We start from the raw sequence: 21,147 nt of genomic DNA, 5'->3' as shown, positions 1-21,147 counted from the left end.
GTGTTTTACGTCACCGTGTTGGACTCGATCCGATTTTGAACTGATGGTGTGTAGGCACATCAGACCATCAGACCATCAGTCCATCAGTCCATCAGTCCATCAGACTTCAGCCTTCAGTCCATTTTCATCAGTTTGGACTGATCGTGCGTACAAGGCCTTAGGCTCTTGCTGGAAATGTTTACATTATTCCAGATCACATACAAAAATGTATTTTAAAAAAATAGTTCAAAGGTTGTACATAGTAAAGATACATGTTCCTTTGATTTTACCAACGGGATAAATTAGACACTGTAATCCCCATAGTTGCTTTCCTCTGCATGGACTTGTATTTGCATAATCAGCAAATATCAGAAGAGATTGCCCAAAACACTGACACTCATTTCATTCATGTCTTGGCAGTTGGTCTTGATACAAATTGTCTTGCTGTACTGGGCGAAACTTTGGTATGATGATGTCAGAACTGTTCCAGTGAAAAGATAGTTTGACTCTATATATTGTTACTCTATGTATCATTATTTGGTATGTTTTATTTACAAACGTTTGTTTTATCTTTTTGAAGGGTGTAAGAGGCTTTAGAGGAGACAAGGTGAGCTATAATTGCATTTAGTAAACATTTTTGATAATTTTCTCTTTGACTCATGTATGTTGAAATTAATTCTTGTAATTAAAGGTTGTAGTATGAATGTCATATGTGCACACTACCATAATTGTAAATTGGCAAGTAGAAAATTGGTAAGGATCTTGTGTGTGTGTGTATTTGTCACTTGCTAACGGTTAGCGTGATAGAGCATAAAAAGTACAATGTACATAATTTCAGAAATAATTAACCTGTATCTTTTTCAGGGGGAAGGTGGTGAGAATGGAATTGATGGTATACCCGGAGAACAGGTGAGACAAATGTTTCTAAAACATGTTACTTGTACAGTATAACAAGGTTTACAAAAATCTAACAATCCCATACTATTCATCTAGAAAAGGAAAACAAAACCCCAGTGAGACAACTTGCAATTTATACTTACAGTGGGGAAAAAAAATCCTATCTTAACCCTGAAAAAAGTTGTCATATTAATTATCTGGATCAATAACTTCTTTAATCATTATAGTTGGAGGTGCTATTTATAAATAAAATAAAAGGGATCCAATGAAATCTTACTTACCCCCTAACTTTATTTTTCTAGTGTTTTCTATATATTTCTGTTTTTTTTTTTTTTTTATGTACCGTATATACTCGAGTATAAGACGAGTTTTTCAGCACATTTTTTGTGTGCTGAAAATGCCCCCCTCGGCTTATACTCGAGTCACCTTTTTGCGCCTGATCTCCCGGACTTTCGGGACCCGGTACCGGCCAGCCGTAGGTCCCCTGGACCCCAAACCTGGCACACATGCTGCCCCACTCTTTCTACAAGTGTGCAAAGTTTGTTGTCCGGGGGACCTACTGCCGGGGAGCACCGATTTTTCAAAGCTGGGCCCCCCTATATAGACTCCCATATTAAACGGTCATTCCTCTGGTGAGTTTGGGGATCCAGTACCGGCCGGTCATAGGTTCCCTGGACCCAGGAACTTGGCACACATGTAGCCCATTTTCTCCTCTATAAGTGTGCAAAGTTTGTTGTCTAGGCACCCCTTCTATAGACTCCCATGTTAAACGTCAGTCTAGTCATGGACACAGTGAGGCATGGGCATAGTGAGGCATGGGCACAGTGAGGCATGGGCACAGTGAGGCATGCACATGGACACAGTAAGGCAAAGTGAGGCACAGTGAGGCATGCAGATGGACACCCTAGGCTTATACTCGAGTCAATACGTTTTCCCATTTTTTTTTGTGGTAAAATTAGGTGCTTCAGCTTATATTCGGGTCGACTTATACTCAAGTATATACAGTAATTAGAAGACAAATTTAAACATATTGTACATCCTACATACACTGCTAAATGCTGGCCGTAAGATTTCAGAACTTTCTGAGAAGGATTAAGACAATATATGAAGGTGTTTCAAATACCAATAAGCACACAAATGTTACCTGATCAAGAATACACTGTTGTGAATCAAAAGGAAACACTCCAAGCTCTGTGCATGGTTCCATGGTCCCTTAATGTGCCAGGTGCCAGCCCCAAAGAGTCCATCCCACACAGTATAGCTGCAAACACAAAAGACAAGGCCGCACTCTGATGAAGTCACACCATGGCTTTATTTATTCAAAATGGCTTTGGACACAACCCTTGCCAATAACCACACCCCTTAAAAATAAGCCCAATCAGGGTGAAATGCTTTAGAGGGTTGTGGGGAGTGCAGCCTCGTATTCTGTGATTACGATTAAGAATACACGTTAGAAACAGTCAAACAATTAAAAAAAACATCCAAGCTCAGTATAGAGCATGAGATTGATGTTTCTCCTAAAACCTTGATCTTTTACTTTTACTCAAACAGTTTGATTTGATGCTATGAGTATTTTGCATGGGACTGTTAAGCCCTGTACACACGATAGGAATTTACGATGGAAAAAGTCAGACAGACTTTTTCCATCGGAAATTCCGACCGTGTGTATGCCCCATCGGACTTTTTTCCAAGGAATTCCATCGGAGTTTAGATATGTTCTCTTTTACTCCGATAGAATTCTGACCGGAATTCCGGTGAGTTTGGCCGGGCAAAAGCCTGATCGTGTGTACAGGGCATAAGTCTTTGATACTGGTACTTTCAGCATCTGTAAGGTAAATCAAGCTTTTTAGGAATCAAAGTACAATTGCTCTTTTAGTACAGTTATACAATGTTTTTATTTTGATCCACCTCCACACACAGGCCCCCTGCCAGTCATATGCTCAACTGTCTATGATCTACTGAGATCTGAACTGTGCAGGGGACCAAAAAAAAACTTAGTGTAAGTTCACTTACAGTTAAATTTTAGTGTCAAGGTTAGAAATTAGTTTACCGTTACAGAGTTGGGCTAAAGGTTAAGGTTAGGGTCAGAAGTTAGAGGTTATGTTTTACTGTAGATTATACAGTAATTGTAGATAGCATTTTTCATGTAACAGTGGTGGTGCTTGGTAATTGGCCATGCCCCTATAAGAGCAAGAAGATGATCCTCAGCCCTTAACAAGCTCCGAATGTGATTGACTAGGAGTTGACAAAGGGTAGCTTTTGCTTTCTCTTGTTGTGGGACAACAAGGGAGTAAAATGAAAGGTAAGTATTCGATTCTGTAGGGGTCTAGCATTAAAGGAAAACCTGTTGCTTCATCCTATGTGGGAAAAGCACAGTTTCAAGTTCAGGTAAAGTGTTATGCCTTGTACACACGATAGGTTAACCAGAGGACAGCGGTCTGAAGGACCGTTGTCTTAGGTTAACCTATGAAGCTGATTGATGGCTTGTCGTGCATACACACCATCAGTTAAAAAAACGATCATGTCAGAACGCGGTGACGTAAAACATCACGACGTGCTGAAAAAAACGAAGTTGAATGCTTCCAAGCATGCGTCGACTTGATTCTGAGCATGCGTGGATTTTTAACCGATGGTTGTGCGTACTAACGATCGGTTTTGACCTATACCTATCGGTTAGCAATCCATCGGTTAAATTTTAAAGCAAGTTGCCATTTTTTTAACCTATAGGGCCTACACACGATCGGTTTGGACCGATGAAAACGGTCCATCAGACCTTTATCCTCTGGTTAACCGATCGTGTGTACGCGGCCTTAGAGTTTTATTTTCAAGGTTAGATAAGTGAATGGATGGCTAAAGGCTAATTTCCCCTTCCACAAAATGTTTCTTGCTTCACACATATTTACGGCACAACATGTAATACTCCCAAACTGACTCCTCCACTTACATGAATCGTGATCACAAAAATATGTTTGTTGCACCAAATATGATTCTATGCATGGATGAAATATGTATTCTCAGAAAATTTGAAAATAATTTGAGTGTTTGAATATTGCTACAGGGTGAGAAAGGAGCACCTGGATTATCGGGAGAAACCGGTAGCACTGGTCCACAAGTAGGTCAATTTAATTTCTTTAACAAAGCTAAAAACTTTCCACATGAATGTGTCTTGCCTGTACCCCTGGGAATGCCTTTAGGTTTTAATTGCTAATTTTACTTTCAAGTGGTTCAGCTGCTATATTTAAAAGTATATTAGGTATATTGCTTTCAAATTTTGTTTTCATGTTGTATAATGATTGTCATCTATAGCTATGGGTATGTGACACATAGGGAAACTTAGCAGCTACTTAAAGCGGTTGTATACCCCCATATAAAACAAAAAACCCTGCAAGGCAAAGGCATAATGAGATACTTACCTCAGAATGAAGCCCCCGTATCGGAGCCAAGTCCACTCCGAGGGAGCTGACATCTTGCCCTCTGCGTGTCTTCTGGGTCTGCGTGTGAGAGTTTTTTTCCCGACAAGGTCTGGCAGCGTCTGCCGGACCAACAGATGTCAGCGGGACCTACAGATGTCAGCGGCTGCATGCAAAGGGAATATCTCCTAAACCATACAGGTTTAGGAGATGGTTTAGGAGATAGGCTTACCTGTAAGTGACAATGTCAAATTTTGGTGTACAACCACTTTAAGATTCTGTGACCACCAGGGGGCTCCAAAATGACAATTAAAAATAATTTATATTGCTGAATGATTATCTTTCTTTCATAAAAAAGACATGTATATACTATATATGTACTAGATAGAACACGCTATTGTGCTCAGATGACAAGTTGTACATGGTGCAGTGTTCTATTCAATGTGTCAAAGAGGAAAGATATGCCACGTACACACGACTGGTTTTTCCATCGGAATAAACTCAGACAGCTGTCTTACATACACACAGAAACACCAAATTCCAACTGTCAAAAACAACGAGCCTAGAAAAATTTAGTTCAATACTTCCAAGCATGCGTCAAATTGTTTCTGAGCATGCATGTTTTTTTCTCTGTCGGAATTCCATACAGACAAACGGAATTTCCAAAATAATTATTTTCCCTCTGAAAAAAAGAGAACATGTTCTTTTTCTAAGTCCATCGGAATTTCTGACAGAAAAAGTCAGATGGAGCATACACACGGTCGGAATATCCGATGTAAAAATTCCGTCTGACTTTTTTCATCAGAAATTCTGACGGTGTGTACGCGGCATTAAGGTTAGTTACTTGGGTGTCAACTATCTGATTTTTACTATGAAGATCTACAAATAAGTGCGTAAGCATACCCTGTAATGGGAGGGAAGAGTTTTACGATCAGAGGTCACTCCTAAATGAGTAAGAATGACTGCCATTACAAGGCAGGTAAATTAGCATTATTATTTAGTTACAGTGGGGATCGAAAGTTTGGGCACCCCAGGTAAAAATGTGTATTAATGTGCATAACTAAGCCAAGGAAAGATGGAAAAATCTCCAAAAGGCATCAAATTACAGATTAGACAATCTTATAATATGTAAAAAAAGTTAGATTTTATTTCCATCATTTACACTTTCAAAATTACAGAAAACAAAAAAATGGCATCTGCAAAAGTTTGGGCACCCTGCAGAGTTAATATCTTGTACTGCCCCCTTTGGCAAGTATCACAGCTTGTAAACACTTTTTGTAGCCAACCAAGAGTCTTTCAATTCTTGTTTGAGGTATCTTTGCCCATTCTTCCTTACAAAAGTCTTCCAGTTCTTTGAGATTTCTGGGCTGTCTGTCACGCACTGCTCTTTTAAGGTAAATCCATAGATTTTCAATTATGTTGAGGTCAGGAGATTGTGAAGGCCTTCAGTTTATGCCTCTTGATGTAATCCCCTGTGGATTTTGAGGTGTGCTTAGGATCATTATCCATTTGTAGAAGCCATCCTATCTTTAACTTCAGCTTTTTCACAGATGGCATCAAGCTACCATCCAAAATTTGCTGAAATTTTATTGAATCCATTTTTCCTTCTACTTGTGAAATGTTCCCTGTGCCACTGGCTGCAATACCACCCCAAAGCATGATAGATCCACCCCCATGCTTAACAGTTGGACAGAGGTTCTTTTCATTAAATTCTGTGCCCTTTCTTCTCCAAACGTACTTTTGCTCATTCCAGCCAAAAAGTTATATTTTAACCTCATCGGTCCACAGAACTTGTTTCCAAAATGCATCAGGCGTGTCTATATGTTCATTTGCAAAGTTCAAACGCAAATTTTTGTGGAGAGGATGTAGAAGAGGTTTTTTTCTGATGACTCTTCTATGAAGACCATATTTGTACAAGTATCTCTTTATAGTGGAATAGTGTACCACAACTCCAGTGTCTGCCAGATCTTTCTGGAGGGATCGTGCAGTCAAACGTGGGTTTTGAATTGCTTTTCTCACAATCCTGCGAGCTGTTCTGTCTGATATTTTTCTTGGTCTTCCAGATCTTGCTTTAACTTCCACTGTTCCTGATGACTGCCATTTCTTAATTACATTCCGAACAGAGGATATTGACATCTGAAAATGCTTTGCTATCTTCTTATAGCCTTCTCCAGCTTTGTGAGCGTCAACTATTTTCAGTTTCAGTTTTCTAGACAACTGCTTAGAAGAACCCATGGTGCTGATTGTTGGGGCAATCCATGACACTGGCAGGTCTCAGCTTTGCAAAGGGGCAGTGCATGCTATAAATTATGCAGGGTGCCCAAACTTTTGCAGATGCCATTTTTTTGTTTTCTGTAATTTTGAAAGTGTAAATGATGGAAATAAAATCGAACTTTTTTTTGACATGTTATAAGAATGTCTAATCTGTAATTTGATGCCTTTTGAAGATTGTTCCATCTTTCCTTGGCTTTGTTATGCACATTAACACAAATTTTTACCTGGGGTGCCCAAACTTTCGATCCCCACTGTATATCCCAAATTGGGCAATACCAATGGAAAATACATACAGTAGCTCACAAAAGTGAGTATACCCCTCGCATTTTTAAAAATATTTCATTATATCTTTTCATGTGACAACACTGAACAAATGACACTTTGCTACAATGTAAAGTAGTGAGTGTACAGCTTGTATAACAGTGTAAATTTGCTGTCCCCTCAAAACAACTCACAGCCATTAATGTCTAAACCGCTGGCAACAAAAGTGAGTACAATTAGCCATTTTCCATCCCTGGTGTCATGTGACTCATTAGGGTTACGAGGTCTCAGGTGTGAAGGGAGAGCAGGTGTGTTAAATTTGGTGTTATTGCTCTCACTCTTTCATACTGGTCACTGGAAGTTCAACATGGCACCTCATGGCAAAAAACTCTCTGAGGATCTGAAAAAAATAATTTCTGCTCTACATAAAGATGGCCTAGGCTATAAGAAGATTGCCAAGACCCTGAAACTGAGCTGCAGCACGGTGGCCAAGACCATACAGCTGTTTAACAGAACAGGTTCCACTCAGAACAGGCCCTGCCATGGTCAACCAAAGAAGTTCAGTGCACGTGCTCAGCATCATATCCAGAGGTTGTCTTTGGGAAATAGACGTATGAGTGGTGCCAGCATTGCTGCAGAGGTTGAAGGGGTGGGGGGTAAGCCTGTCAGTGCTCAGACCATATGCCGCACACTGCATCAAATTGGTCTGCATTGCTGTTGTCCCAGAAGAAAGCCTCTTCTAAAGATGATGCACAAGAAAGCAGGCAAACATGTACTGTGACATGCTGAAGCAGAGCATGATCCCCTCCCTTTGGAGACTGGGCAGTATTCCAACATAACAAACTGAACCACACCTCCAAGACAACCACTGCCTTTCTAAAGAAGCTGAGGATAAAGGTGATGGACTGGCCAAGCATGTCTCCAGACCTAAACCCTATTCAGCATCTGTGGGGCATCCTCAAATGAAAGGTCTCTAACATCCACCAGATCTATGATGTCATCATGGAAGAGTGGAAGAGCACTCCAGTGGCAACCTGTGAAGCTCTGGTGAACTCCATGCCCAAAAGGATTAAGGCAGTGCTGAAAAATAACGGTGGCCACACAAAATATTGGCACTTTGGGACAAATTATGACATTTTCACTTAGGAGTGTACTCACTTTTGTTGCTAGCAGTTTAGACATTAATGACTGTGTGTTGAGTTATTTTGAGGGGACAGCAAATGTGTTATACAAGCTGTACACTCACTACTTTACATTGCAGCAAAGTGTAATTTCTTCAGTGTTGTCACATGAAAAGATATAATAAAAAATATTTACAAAAATGTGAGGGGTGTTATCACTTTTGTGAGATACTGTAATTTATCGAGAAGCTAGGAGGTTAGCACACTTCTAACCATAGTTTTGTAATCAAATTAACATAAATTGACATCTATTTTGTGTTTTTTTCTTCTTTCTTTTTTTTCTGAAAGTCAGCAGCTACAGTAGTTGTAGCTGCTGACTTTTATTATTAGGACACTTACCTGTCCAGGGATCCCACGATGTGGGCACCCCAACCAATTTTATGATCGGGTCTCGGGTGCTGCCACCGCCATTCGTGATAGGGGAAACTCCCAGTGAAGCCTTTCGGCTTCACAGCCAGTTCCCTACTGTGCATTCGTAAAGCAAGCTGAACTTTCTAACTGGTCCAGGGGCGGAAGAAGGAGGAGGAGGGCCGAACCTCTGAGGGATGTCGACAGGGTGCGGTCTACCGGAAGTGGGGATGGGTACTTAATAAAGACTTTTTTTTAAATAAAAATCAATCATATTGGGTTGATGCAGCTGAATGTGAGCCAATGAATAATGTAAACGAAAAAAAGAAAACTAAAATATTACACATTTAATTTATGTGATGAGACAAGAGGGTGTCTCTGATGCTGTTCCTGAAAAATCATAATTTTCTCTAAAACCATATACAGTTATGAAGGATTCCCAGGCACATCATTTTAAGTAACTGCATATTTTTAAAGTTGACCTTTAAAGTGGATGTACACCCTCACATATGTGCAGTGAAGTGAACAGCCTCAAATGACACACAGAGATGAAACAAATCTCCCTACATAAGTTTTACATGCATATCTGCTGTCTACAGCTTTATATACTGTTTAGAAAGTGCACATTGTGTTAGGAGATTTTCTCTTCCTGGTTAGCACTGCAGTGAAGCCTGGGCATACAGTCAAGACAGCTGATTGGAGGAAAGGCACACCCCCCTCTCCTCATAGATAGAGACTTTCAGATCTGTCCCTTTAATTGTTCAGGGCTCTGCTAATCTATTTATAGCATCCTCCCCAACATAAATCTTTTAACAGATGCAATGGAGATCTTATCAAGAGTTATCAGGCTGAGAACAGAAGAACGGAGCAGGAGAAAGCTACGGGACATAGTGCTTTGAAGATAGATAACAAAACACTGCAGATATATGTGCCCAGCTCAAATTTCATGAATCGGGTTTACATCCACTGTAAGCTGTCTGAAAAGACCCTCTCGTCACTGAACTATAATTCAAATGGCCCTTTTTTGCATTGGTACACACCCCCAGTTCACTACCTAGCTCCCCATGCCCTTTGTTTGACAAACTCTTGCCTAATAGCCCAAAACAGCCTTTACTGATTCATAGATTTGGCTCCAAATTACTTCAATGGGGTTTAGATTTTGCATGTGAGCATTCCTGAAGTTTTCAGACTTACCCCGGAATCCAAACCCCTGGGCATTACTCTCATCAATACTGATCACAATGCATTATTTATTATTATATCTCAGTGTGCTATAATAATTTGTATTTGCTTTAAAATGTTTTAGGGCAAAAGAGGACCTCGAGGAGAGCTAGGAGAAAGAGGCGAACCTGGGCTCAGAGGGGATTCTGTAAGTATGAGCAAATTTTGTTTTTCATCAATCCAGTACAAGTTTATTTTAAAGACATGCCATGCTTTTGGAAATGTTCATTATGAGTGAACCTTTTTACAGCTACTATTGTGCACTGTGTTATTCCACAGAAAAAAATATATATTACGTTTCAGGTATTGTGGAAAGCTTGAAACTTCTGTTATATTGTTATTGCTGTCTGATTCCTCATAGAGGAAATATCCCAATTTCTCCCCTGGTAACTATAGAAGAAAGTATTTTAATTGGCTGCAGTCCCACTTTAAACAAAACATATAGGGGCATAGTTACAGAGCAGCAAATGTAACCTTCAGCAAGCATTTAATGGCAGGTGAACATGCTCCTGGGAGATACACCAGCAGTGAATGTTTGCTGTATGTCACATTCTCTGCTTTAAATAGTAAATATTTTCCATAACGTGTGTTTTTTTCAGCTTTATCATTACTTCTGAGTTATACTGTAAAAAAAATTACAGTTTATTGATATAAAGAATAAAGAATAACATGTCAATTATATTTGTAGGGTGATCCTGGAACAAATAATAATATACCTGGACCAAAAGGACAGAAAGGAAAACAAGGGCGGCAGGTAAAAAGAGAGAGGGAGAGATGAATGTGAATTGTATTTGTTCAAATACTGTATATTAGCTTTTTCTGGCTTCCCCTAACTCCCTACTTTGACACCATGTCCAGCATCTCCAATTAAGCAATTATATATATTTATATATCCAAATGCACAAATATATATTGTAAGATGGGGGTTGTTAGCTCTCGTGGTAGATGCATTTTTCCAGTGATTCAAGCCAGTCAGGAACTATATTTAACAACTTCAATACCGGGCTTTTATACCCACCTCAATACCGGGCCTATTCTGGCACTTCTCTCCTACATGTACAAATCATCATTCTTTTGCTAGAAAATTACGCAGAACCCCCAAACATTACATATAGTATGTTTTTTTAGCAGACACCCTAGGGAATAAAACGACGGTCATTGCAACGTTTTATCTTGCACGGTATTTGCGCAATCATTTTTCAAACTGCTTTTTTTTGGAAAAAAATTGTTTCATGAATTAAAAAAATAACAAAACAGTAAAGTTAGCCTATTTTTTTTGTAAAATATGAAAGATTATGTTACACCGAGTAAATAGATACCTAACATGTCACGCTTTAAAAGTGTGCACACTCATGGAATAGCGCCAATATCTCCATAGGCAACGCTTTGAAAATGTTTACAGGTTACCAGTTTAGATTTACAGAGGAGATCTAGAGCTAGAATTGTTGCTGGCACTCTAACGCACATGGCGATACCTCACATATGTGGTTTAAACAGTGTTTACATATGTTAGCGGGACTTACGCGTGCGTTCGCTTCTGTGCGCGAGCTACCGGGGACAGGGGCATTTTAATTGTTTTTTATTCTTTTATTATTATTTTTTTACTTTTTTTACGCTTTTTCTTTAAAAAAAAATTTCACTTTTATTCCTATAATGTAAACATCCCTTGTAATAGGAAATGTGTGTGACAGGTCTTCTTCGTGGAGAGATGCGGGGTCAAGACCCCGCATCTCTCCTCCAGGCTGGAAATCGCATCTTTGTTTACTTACGGGTACCCGGGCTTGACGTTTACTTTGTTTACTTACGGGTACGGGGGCTTGATGTCATCACATCGCGCCCGGGCCTCCGACGGTCATAGAGATGACTGGTGACCATCTGGTCACCAGTCATCTCTATGCTTCCTGCCTGCGCCAGACGATTCTTTCTCCAGGCCCCCGATGGCACGGGAGAGCCCGGACAAGCACCGGATGGCGGCGAGAGGGGGGGATGTCCCCTCCCGCCGCCTATAAGAACGATCAAGTGGCGGAACCGCCGCTATGATCGTTCTTATGTTGCACAGAAACGCCGGCACTAACAAATTATATCTGAATGATGCCTCTAGCTGCAGGCATCATTCAGATATCCCCCCACAAAGCCCAGGACGTCATATGACGTCCACCCAGGATGGGAGATCCCATCTGTGGACGTCAAATGACTATGGGCGGGTATTCAAGTGGTTAAGGGCATGGTAGCCCATTTTTATTAAAAGGAAACAAAATAAAAGTCCAAACAAAGGTTTCTCATGCAGGGGTTCTTCTCCATCAAATACACAGAACAGAAAATGCTAGCCCACCTGGCTCTCTGTATCAGTATCTGTAGCAGTACAGTACTGGAGACCTCCTGTCTCTTAGTGTGGAGCTGTCTCCAACTGGGAGCCATGAGGTCTTCCTACACTCTCATTATAAAGGGCTGTGCTCAACTGAGCACACACCTTGCTGGTCATCCACAAAATCTGGATACAGGGTTGGAGATTCCGTCCCACCAAAGACACTGTGGAATCTCCAAACTACAGAGCCCCATGTCAAAATACCAAAACCTGGAGAAAGCTGCAAAAGCAGTCTTCTCCAGTCCACATCTATGCTCTGTAGTCTTGCACCTCGTAAATGTGCATACCCTTGCACCTCGCAAACTGTCCATTTTACCTTGACAGTAGCTCCTACTGTCACAATATATATATCCAAGTACACTCCAAATGGCTTAAAGACCTTAAGGAAGAAATGCTTCCTGGAATTTCAGTAAATAGCGCAAACGTATAGGTCAGGCATCACAAATATCTCAAACACAGCAAATAGCTTGCAAAGAGCAACATTAATGCTCAAATGTAGAAAAATGCACATTTCAGAGCATGGAAGGACTTCTTCACCAAGCAACAGTGACAGGTCAAGCTGTCACATACCTGATTGGAGACTGAGGTGATGCAGAGTACCTCTGAAGGTGGTGACCAGGGTTCTATGCCCAAAGATGCACAGGTTGCCTGAAGATGAAGCTGCCTGATGGTGTGTTTTCCATGTATTCCAATGACTCTAGTTGGCTCTAGTTCACACCATGCAGTCAGTTTCCGGTCAGTTTCTGCATCGGAAACTGACCAGAAACTGACTGCATGGTGTGAACTAGAGCCAACTAGAGCCATTGGAATACATGGAATACACTGTGCAAGGAATTTTTAGTGCAGAAAAAATGCACAGCGTCTGGTGTGAACTGGTCCTTAAACTGTTAAATCACATATACAGACTGTAATAAACACTTTGAAAGATATTATAACAGAGCTGAGCTCTTCTATTATTTTAGAAAAGTTTTACATACATTTTAAACTTTCGACTACAGTTAGATTATTTGTACTGATAATATAAAATAATGCTACATAGTTAGAAATAGGGTTGCACCGATACTACTTTTTTAAGACTTTTTTTTTCAAGTACTCGCTGATAGCAATTACCGAATCTTTTTTTTTAATGTCATGTGATAGCGGTCTGTGGCAGTCGTTTTTTATTTTTATTTTATTTGCTTTTACAATTTTTTTTACAGTTTATATATATATATTTTTTTGTTATTTTCTTTTTGCAATGCTTTCTTATATTTTTTTTGGGGGGGGGGGGGGTCAGTATTTTTTTTCTTTTTTTTTTTTCTTTTAAATATTGATTACAATTTTTTTTTATTATTATTATTTTGTTTTTATCAACCCTGTTGGGGGTTGGCTTTGGTGAGATAGCAGGGGTCTAAACACACACCTAACATCTTCCCTTTGAGACAGAGAAAGGGACTGAGGAAACAGATTCTCCAGTCCCTTTCTCTGCAGCCTCAGCCGCACTGAAAATGAATGGACAGGAGACAGTGACTTCTCTCCATTCATAAACTGAGACATCGTAAACACAGTTTACGATGCTCAGTTATGAATGCACAGTCAGTGATCACTCGGAAAAGGAAGGAGCTGGTAAATGACAGATTTACTGGCTCCTTCCTCCACTCTCCTTCCTGACAGATCAGGGACAGGGGGGGCCGGAGGAGGCCAGAGGGGAACCGAAGGAGCATGGAGGACATAGAGGGGGACTGGAGGAGCGCAGATGACATGGAGGGGGACTGGAGAATCACGGAGGACATGGAAGGGGACCGGAGAAGCATGGAGGACATGGAGGGGAACAGGAGGAGCACGGAGGACATGGAGAAGGACCAGTGGAGCACAGAGGACATTGAGGGGGAACGAAGGAGCATGGAGGACATGAATGGGGACCGGAGGAGAATGAAGGACATGGAGGGGGACCGGAGGACATGAAGGGGGACTGGAGGAGGACCAGAGGAGCACAGAGAGAGGGACCTGAGGAGCACCGAGGAGGACATGGAGAAGGACACAGGGGACAGTAAGGGATGATCAGTATGGCCTGTATAGATTTCAATAAAGCAGCTGAAAGTTGGGGGGGGGGAAGAAGCATCTGTCAGCAGCTTTATTGAAACCTATACAGGGAGATCGGTGCTTGTAACTCATCCCACCACCACACCAATCACACCTGACTGCCCAGGTATCGGGTCAAGCATTGAAGCATTTGCACAAGTACCCCCCTCGTGCAAATGCTCTGTATCGGCACCAATACCGATACTAGTATCGGTGCAACCCTAGTTATACGTTCTAATGGAATGATTCAGTAGATATATGTTATATCCTCAACAGTTTAGGATAACCTAATGTGTCATTTTCAAAAATTCATTAAAAAATATTTTTTAACAGGATGAACCTGGGAAAGATGGCGTACAAGGAGAGACTGGAAGTGATGGTCCAGAGGTAAAACACATATTGCTATTTTTCCAACAAAAGTAGATTCCCACATTAGGAAGAATTACTTTAGCAAGACTGGGTTATTCCAGGGCCTTTGTCTCTCTGACTTACTAGAATGGGTAATATTCAAGTAGAACTATACTTCATCTGAACACCACAAACCAAAAATGTATTTTTAATATTCAAAGCAATCTCCCCCACCCATCCATGTCTTCATGCTTTATTTTGCTGAAAAATCAATTTGAAAAACATCCTCCTAGCATTTATGACCGTGGCCATCTTTAGTAAGACCCCTTTCACACTGGGGCACTTTGCAGGCGCTATAACACTACAAATAGTGCCTGCAAAGTGCCCTCAAAGACACGCTGCTGTCTCTTCAGTGTGAAAGCCCAAGGGCTTTCCCAGTGGAGCAGTGCGTTAGCAGGACGGTAAAAAAAAGTCCTGCTAGTAGCATCTTTGGAGCGTTGAAGAAGCGGTCTGTATACCGCTCCTCCACCGCTCCTGTCAATTGAATCCAATGGGCACCGTGGCTATACCGCCGGCAAAGCGCTGCTGCGACGGTTTTAAGCCTTTTTCGGCCACTAGCGGGGATTAAAAGTGCACTGCTAGCTGCCGAATAACCTCACAAATTCGATGGTAAAGCACCATTAAAAAAAGGCAGCACTTTACCGCAGATGTCATGGATGCCCCAGTGAGAAAAGGGCCTTAGGGCAGATGATTCATGTAGCATTTACTTCCTGGAATCAATCTCCTCTTAGCTCAGGCATACAGGCAGGAGGGTGTGATTTGATGAGAATGCTCCTCCTCACCTCCTAAAGACTCCTGGGATGTGTGATATCACTTGCCTAGGCCTGGAAACCAGGAAGTTGCTGAACAAAAGTAAATGATTTAGGGCTCTTTCACGCGGAGCGGATCCGTATTGATCCGCTCCGTTAGCCCGTTTGGCTCAGCAGGGATTCCTCTGTTAATCCCCGCTGAGCTGTCGGCGGACAGGGCGGTCCCCGTACACTGTGCAGAGACCGCCCTGTCTCTCCTCCGCTCTCCCCTATGGGGAATCGGATGAATACGGACCATGTGTCCGTATTCATCCGATCCGTTCCGCCGGACGGAAGAAAAATAGGATTTTCTTCCGTCCGCAAAAGCGGATCTTTGCGAACGCGAATGGTTGCGGACGTTAGCGGATGCATCATCCGCTAACGTCTGAAATCCCGTAGAGATACATTACAAGTCCGTAAACGGACTTGTAATAAACGGACCGTTTGTCCGTATGTGTGAAAGGGCCCTAAAACAAATACATTTTATATACTTACCTATCTATTTACTAATGCTAGCAGCTCGAAGATTCAAAATAGTTAATGTTGATTAGCAGCCTTTCAGTTGCCACACCTTCTGAGCTGTATAAATTGTTGTTGGTAGGAACATTAGGGAGCTCCACTGCAACAAGCATCCACAAAAACAGAAAGCCCTGTTTAAGTAGGCTTGCTGTGTTGTAAAAATACAGCCCCCATCCTACCCCTGACCTATATAAAAAGCAAAAGACTAAGGCCCCTTTCACACTGAGGCGTATTTAAAAAATAACGCCTGAAATACTCCTGTCCCAGTATTCTCAATGTGAAAGCCCGAGGGCTTTCACAATGAGGCGATGCGCTGGTGGGAGGAAAAAAAATCTCCTGGAAGCGGCATCTTTGGAGCGGTGAGAGGAGCAGTGTGTATACCGCTCCTTCACCGCTCCTTCTCATTGAAAACAATGGGACACCGCAGTATTAATCCTTTTTCGGCCGTTAGCGGGGGGTTAATACCGCATCGCCAGCGGCCAAATACCCCCGCAATTCCGCGACAATTACGATGGTATAGCCTCTACCAAATTTTACTGCTCATGCCTGCTTGTTGAAATGGCCGAGGCATTGTTACATGAGCTCATACCGACACCGGACATACCAGTGTGAAATGGGCCTTAAAAAAAGAGTTACATCTGTTGCAGAAAATGCTTAGTTTAAGCAGGCCTGATTGGTCTGCTGCACCTGAACATCAGTCCCTAAGGTCCCTCAGATAAGCTCATGTAACAATGCCTGGACGTATGGCCATTTCAACAAGCAGGCATGAGCAGTAAAATTTGGTAGAGGCTAATGCCGCGTACACACGGTCGTTTTATGTGATGAAAAAAAATGACGTTTTTAAAAACGTCACTTTAATTGACCATGTGTGGGGGAAAACGTCGTTTTATGTCTTCTAAAAAACGACCAAAAAAAATTGAAGCATGCTTCAATTTTATGTGTCGTTTTTCAAAAGTGCACTTTTTACTTCACAGAAATTGACCGTGTGTAGCAAAAACGTCGTTTAAAACGACGTTTTTTCATCCGCGCATGCCCAGAAACTACTTATGAAGCGAGCTTCAATGGAAAAACGTGGTGGAACGTAACCTCGCTTTGCTAGAACATTGTGAGAAAACGATGGTGTGTAGGCAACTTCGTCTTTGAAAATTAAAGTTTCAAAAACGTCGTTTTTTACTTCACAGAAAATGTCGTTTTTTTTCATCACATAAAGTGATGGTGTGTATGCGGCATATAGGTAGAGTTTGGCTTTAAGTCACGAGAAAGTTATTGTGCTCAAGAAAGTTCAACAGGCAATTGTAGGTCACATTCTTGCAAACAAATAGTAATTTGCATTAAGCCAGTTATTCTTTAACTTGTAGGGTGATGAAAGTTTAATTGCACATATTTTACTTTTTTTGTGAAGGGTCCACAAGGCCGCAGAGGACCTCCTGGATTGAAGGTGAACATTTTTTATTTACACATCAGTTAATAGTCCCTAATTATATACTAGTGAGCCCCCATGTGTTTCATTTATACCAGAAAAGACATTATGAAAATATTTCTAAAGCTATATTTTTGTGAATGAATTTAATGTTTATTTATTTTATTTTTTATTATTTTACTTACGGTAGTTTCTATTTGATTTTAAGCGCATTTGTCATAAAACATAAGCGTTCATTGTTTTAGTTTGCTTTGCTTGGCAAAGGTTTGATTGCCATCGAGGATTTGTGCAGGTTCAGCACATAAGTAGGTTCAAAGAAACATACTTTACACAGGATTCCGGGCCAAGTAGAGTAATGCTGGATGGCACGGATGAGTCACATCACAGGAGCTGTGAAGGCGAGGTGCTGGAAAGCAAGTGGTGATTTTTGGGACATCATTCCTAATTCAAATTGATGCTCTTCATCCAACTGCTGTATGCCAAGATGAGGAAACCTTCAAATTATTATTTAACATATTTTTTTTTTACTTTGAGTTTGCTGTGGTTGAAGTAATTGTGTAATTCTTAAGTGTTACAGTTCTAGATAATTACATAAGTGTGGTTCAACTCCCTGTATATAGTTCCATGAATGTATACTTAGGCCCAGATTCTCGTAGAATCGCGTAAAACTGGGCGGGCGTAACATATCTGATTTATGTTACGCCGCCGCAAGTTTTACAGGCAAGTGCTTTATTCTCAAAGAACTTGCCTGTAAAGTTGCGGCGGCATAGCGTAAATCACCCGGCGCAAGCCCGCCTAATTCAAATTAGCCGGGTAGGGGGCGTGAAGCATTTAAATTAAGCGCGTTCCCGCACCGAATGTACTGCGCATGCACCGTCCAAAGAATATCCCAGGGTGCATTGCTCCAAATGACGTCGCAAGGACGTCATTGGTTTCAACGTGAACGTAAATGGCGTCCAGCCCCATTCACGGACGTAAATTTTTAAATTTCGACGCGGGAACGACGGCCATACTTAACATTGGCTGCGCCTAATATAGCAGGGGCAACTATACGCCGGGACAAGCCTAACGTAAACGTCGTAACTTCACTGCGTCGGCCGCGCGTACGTTCGGGAATTCGCGTATCTAGCTAATTTGCATGCGACGGTGTACATGGCGTTGTGCCGTCGTAAGCCCTATGAGAATCTGGGCCTAATAGTTTAAAAAAAAGTTACATGTATAGTTTAGTTAGACTTTATCAGTCTGTATATGTACTATAATTATGACAGTTTGATAAAGCAAATGACAGAAACAGTAGCTTTGTTTTAAAGAATGGGCCAGATCCTCAAAAGAGATACGCAGGCGGATCTGCTGTTCCGCCTGCGTATCCCTGTTTCTATCTTTGGAACTGATCCACAGAATCAGTTTCCAAGAGATAGACAGAAGATCCGACATGTGTAAGGGACTTACACTGCCGGATATTAGGATGCAGTACCGCATCCGTCGCTGGGGGCATTTTGCGTCGAAATGCCGCTTCGGGTATGCAAATTAGCACTTACGGAGATCCACAAAGCTTTTTAGCTTCGTTTTTTCTCCGTAAGTATTAAGTTGCATGTGTAAAATTAGGGCTGCTTTTACAAAGTGTAAACTGTTTACACCTTGTAAAAGCAGACCCTTCTTACCCGCGACGCTGTTATTTATTTATTTTTGTATTTTTTTTTTCCCGCCATATCTTTTTCTTTTCCCGATGCAATTTTTTTGACCCGGCGCGATTCACGAAGCTCGGCGTAACGTAATTTCGCGCTATGCACGTCGGGAAAATGACGTCACGAGCATGCGCAGTACGTCCGGTGCGGGAGCGCGCCTAATTTAAATGGGACTCGCCCCCATTTGAATAGGAACGCCTTGCGCCGGCGGAATTTAAGTTACACACCCGAAAATTTCTAGGTAAGTGCTTTGTGGATCGGGCACTTAGGTAGAAATTTTGCGGCAGTGTAACTTAAATCAGAATATTTAAGTTACGGCGGCTCTTTGTGGATCTGGCCCAATGTTCCTAGAAAAACTGGAAATTCCCTCTGTGTTGATGCTGGTTTAGTGAAAACCTGTATTTGCTCGAAACATCCAGTCATGTATAGAATTTTTTTTTTAGAATTTACCTGCACCTAAATTGTGTTTTTAAAGTTAATACAGAATCACTTTACATTAGTTCTCCCTATAAATCACTGCTTGAATATAGTATGAAAGGAAGACTTGCCTTCACTAGGTTTTAGATACTCTTAGGAACAGAGGTTTCTTTTTGCACATATTAGCAGCTGTAATGTGACAGCTCATAAATAAACTCCAGACTCCCGAGACTGTTGCACAGCACTTTATTCTTTTCCATGAAGACATAAAAGCAACACGTAATTATGCCAACACTGACTAACTCTGTAAAAAGCACACTTTATTGAACTATTGATGGATGGAGACATAGGAGGTTATTTACGAAAGGCAAATTCACTTTGCACTAGAAGTGCACTTGTAAGTGCACTGAAAGTACACTTACAAGTGCAGTCGCTGTAGATCTGAAATGAGGGGAAGCTCTGCTGATTTTATTATCCAGTCCTGTGCAAGCTAAAATTATGTATTTTTGTTTCCTTGCATGTCCCCCTCAGAACTACAGCGACTGAACTTCCAAGTGCATTTGCAGTGCACCTGTAGTGCAAAGTGGATTTGCCTTTCATAAATAACCCCCATAGTATCTTACCTTTTTTAGGACTATGGAAGGTACTTAGCCATAGTCTATGAACTCATGGACTATAAATATTTAGTCCAAAACACAAATTCATTATCTTTTTCTGACTATAGTTTAAATAAGTGTGCACCATTACAGTGCTGGCATACTTGCCTGGAACTATTAGTTTTCAATTGCAGCACCACTTGATCTTGAAATTGGATACTGTACAATGACCATATGGCTCTTAATGGGAATCGCTTTATTCTATTCTTTCTTTCATTGTTTCAGGGGCGGCCTGTCCATTAGGGGCGCACAGGTGCCGCCCCCACATCCATGCATCCGGCCCCCATGCAGGATGCGGATGCATGGATTCCAATGGGAGGGGGATGTTTTTTTGAAGCACGTGATTAGAGCCAAAGGCTCTAATAGTCTTCAAAATAGGGTGGGGTCGGGGGGGCCCATTTCCCGACTGGCCTGAAAGGAGAAGTGTTCTTATTGGCTGCTGGGGAGGAGGAGGGAGAAGGAGACAGAAGCCGTTGTGATGCCTGTGGAGGAAAACAGGAGAAGCCTCCCATGATCCCCGCCGACTAGCACCCAAGTAAAGTGCTGCCTGCCATAGATAGGGTAAGTGCTCTGGATGACCCGACCAGCCGACAGACCGTAATGTGGGGGTGTGTGTTTGTGGGTTCACTGTTTGCTGCCCCCCCAAAAGGTTTACCACCAGCCCCCACTGCATTGTTTTATTGTTTTTCAGCTGGTTTAGGCAAGTCGTGCTGCTATTTTCAGGGGAGCAGTGTGTGAAGAAAATCTCTCCTTGCTCTTACTTTGAAGGACCTAAAAAAAAATAAGGGGATTCCATTTTCCTTGGAAGAAAGTGTGCATTGTAGCATTACACTTTGTGAAAATTATAGAAGGGGTGACAAATGTTTGGTTTTCCTGTTTGTGACCACATTGAGGAGATTCTTCCTTGCTTCCTGTCCCCATGACTCCATGACTCCGAGACAACAAATTAAGGGATTCAGTAGTTGATAAAACAGGGAGGCAAATACAGTCATGCAAACATTGTCAAAAGTCTTAACTTCCTGCTCTACTTTTTTTTTGCATGTGTCCCTATAGGAGAGATTTAACATCACTTCCTGTTCTAACAGAAAGTGAGGAAAAACTTACCAATAGGGACATAGATAACAACAAAAAGTCCTTCACCTCTCTGTGCACAACAAAATCACAATTGTTGTCAGTTGGGCTTCAATAAAGCCAATAACAATTTATAACAATTATTTAGAAAGCATCTTCCATTAATCTGAGTATCGAATTATCATT

General features: G+C 41.4%; 1 protein-coding gene across 2 annotated transcripts in view; it reads left to right on the top strand.

Moving 5' to 3' along the window:
• The window catches only part of LOC120940283 (collagen alpha-6(VI) chain-like), a 195,157-nt gene that overhangs the window by 71,514 nt on the left and 102,496 nt on the right, over nt 1–21,147 (top strand). For both annotated transcript variants that reach the window (XM_040353050.1, XM_040353049.1), the window contains exons 16-22: nt 560–586; nt 844–888; nt 3,935–3,988; nt 9,657–9,719; nt 10,260–10,325; nt 14,331–14,384; nt 17,115–17,150. In XM_040353050.1, coding sequence (XP_040208984.1) covers nt 560–586; nt 844–888; nt 3,935–3,988; nt 9,657–9,719; nt 10,260–10,325; nt 14,331–14,384; nt 17,115–17,150 — 345 coding nt within the window. The remainder of the gene's footprint in view (nt 1–559; nt 587–843; nt 889–3,934; nt 3,989–9,656; nt 9,720–10,259; nt 10,326–14,330; nt 14,385–17,114; nt 17,151–21,147) is intronic.

This window comes from Rana temporaria, chromosome 5 (assembly GCF_905171775.1).
Source record: "Rana temporaria chromosome 5, aRanTem1.1, whole genome shotgun sequence".
Lineage (NCBI taxonomy): Eukaryota > Metazoa > Chordata > Amphibia > Anura > Ranidae > Rana > Rana temporaria.
Note: the sequence above shows the minus strand (reverse complement) of the source record. Positions and strands in the feature narration are given on the sequence as shown.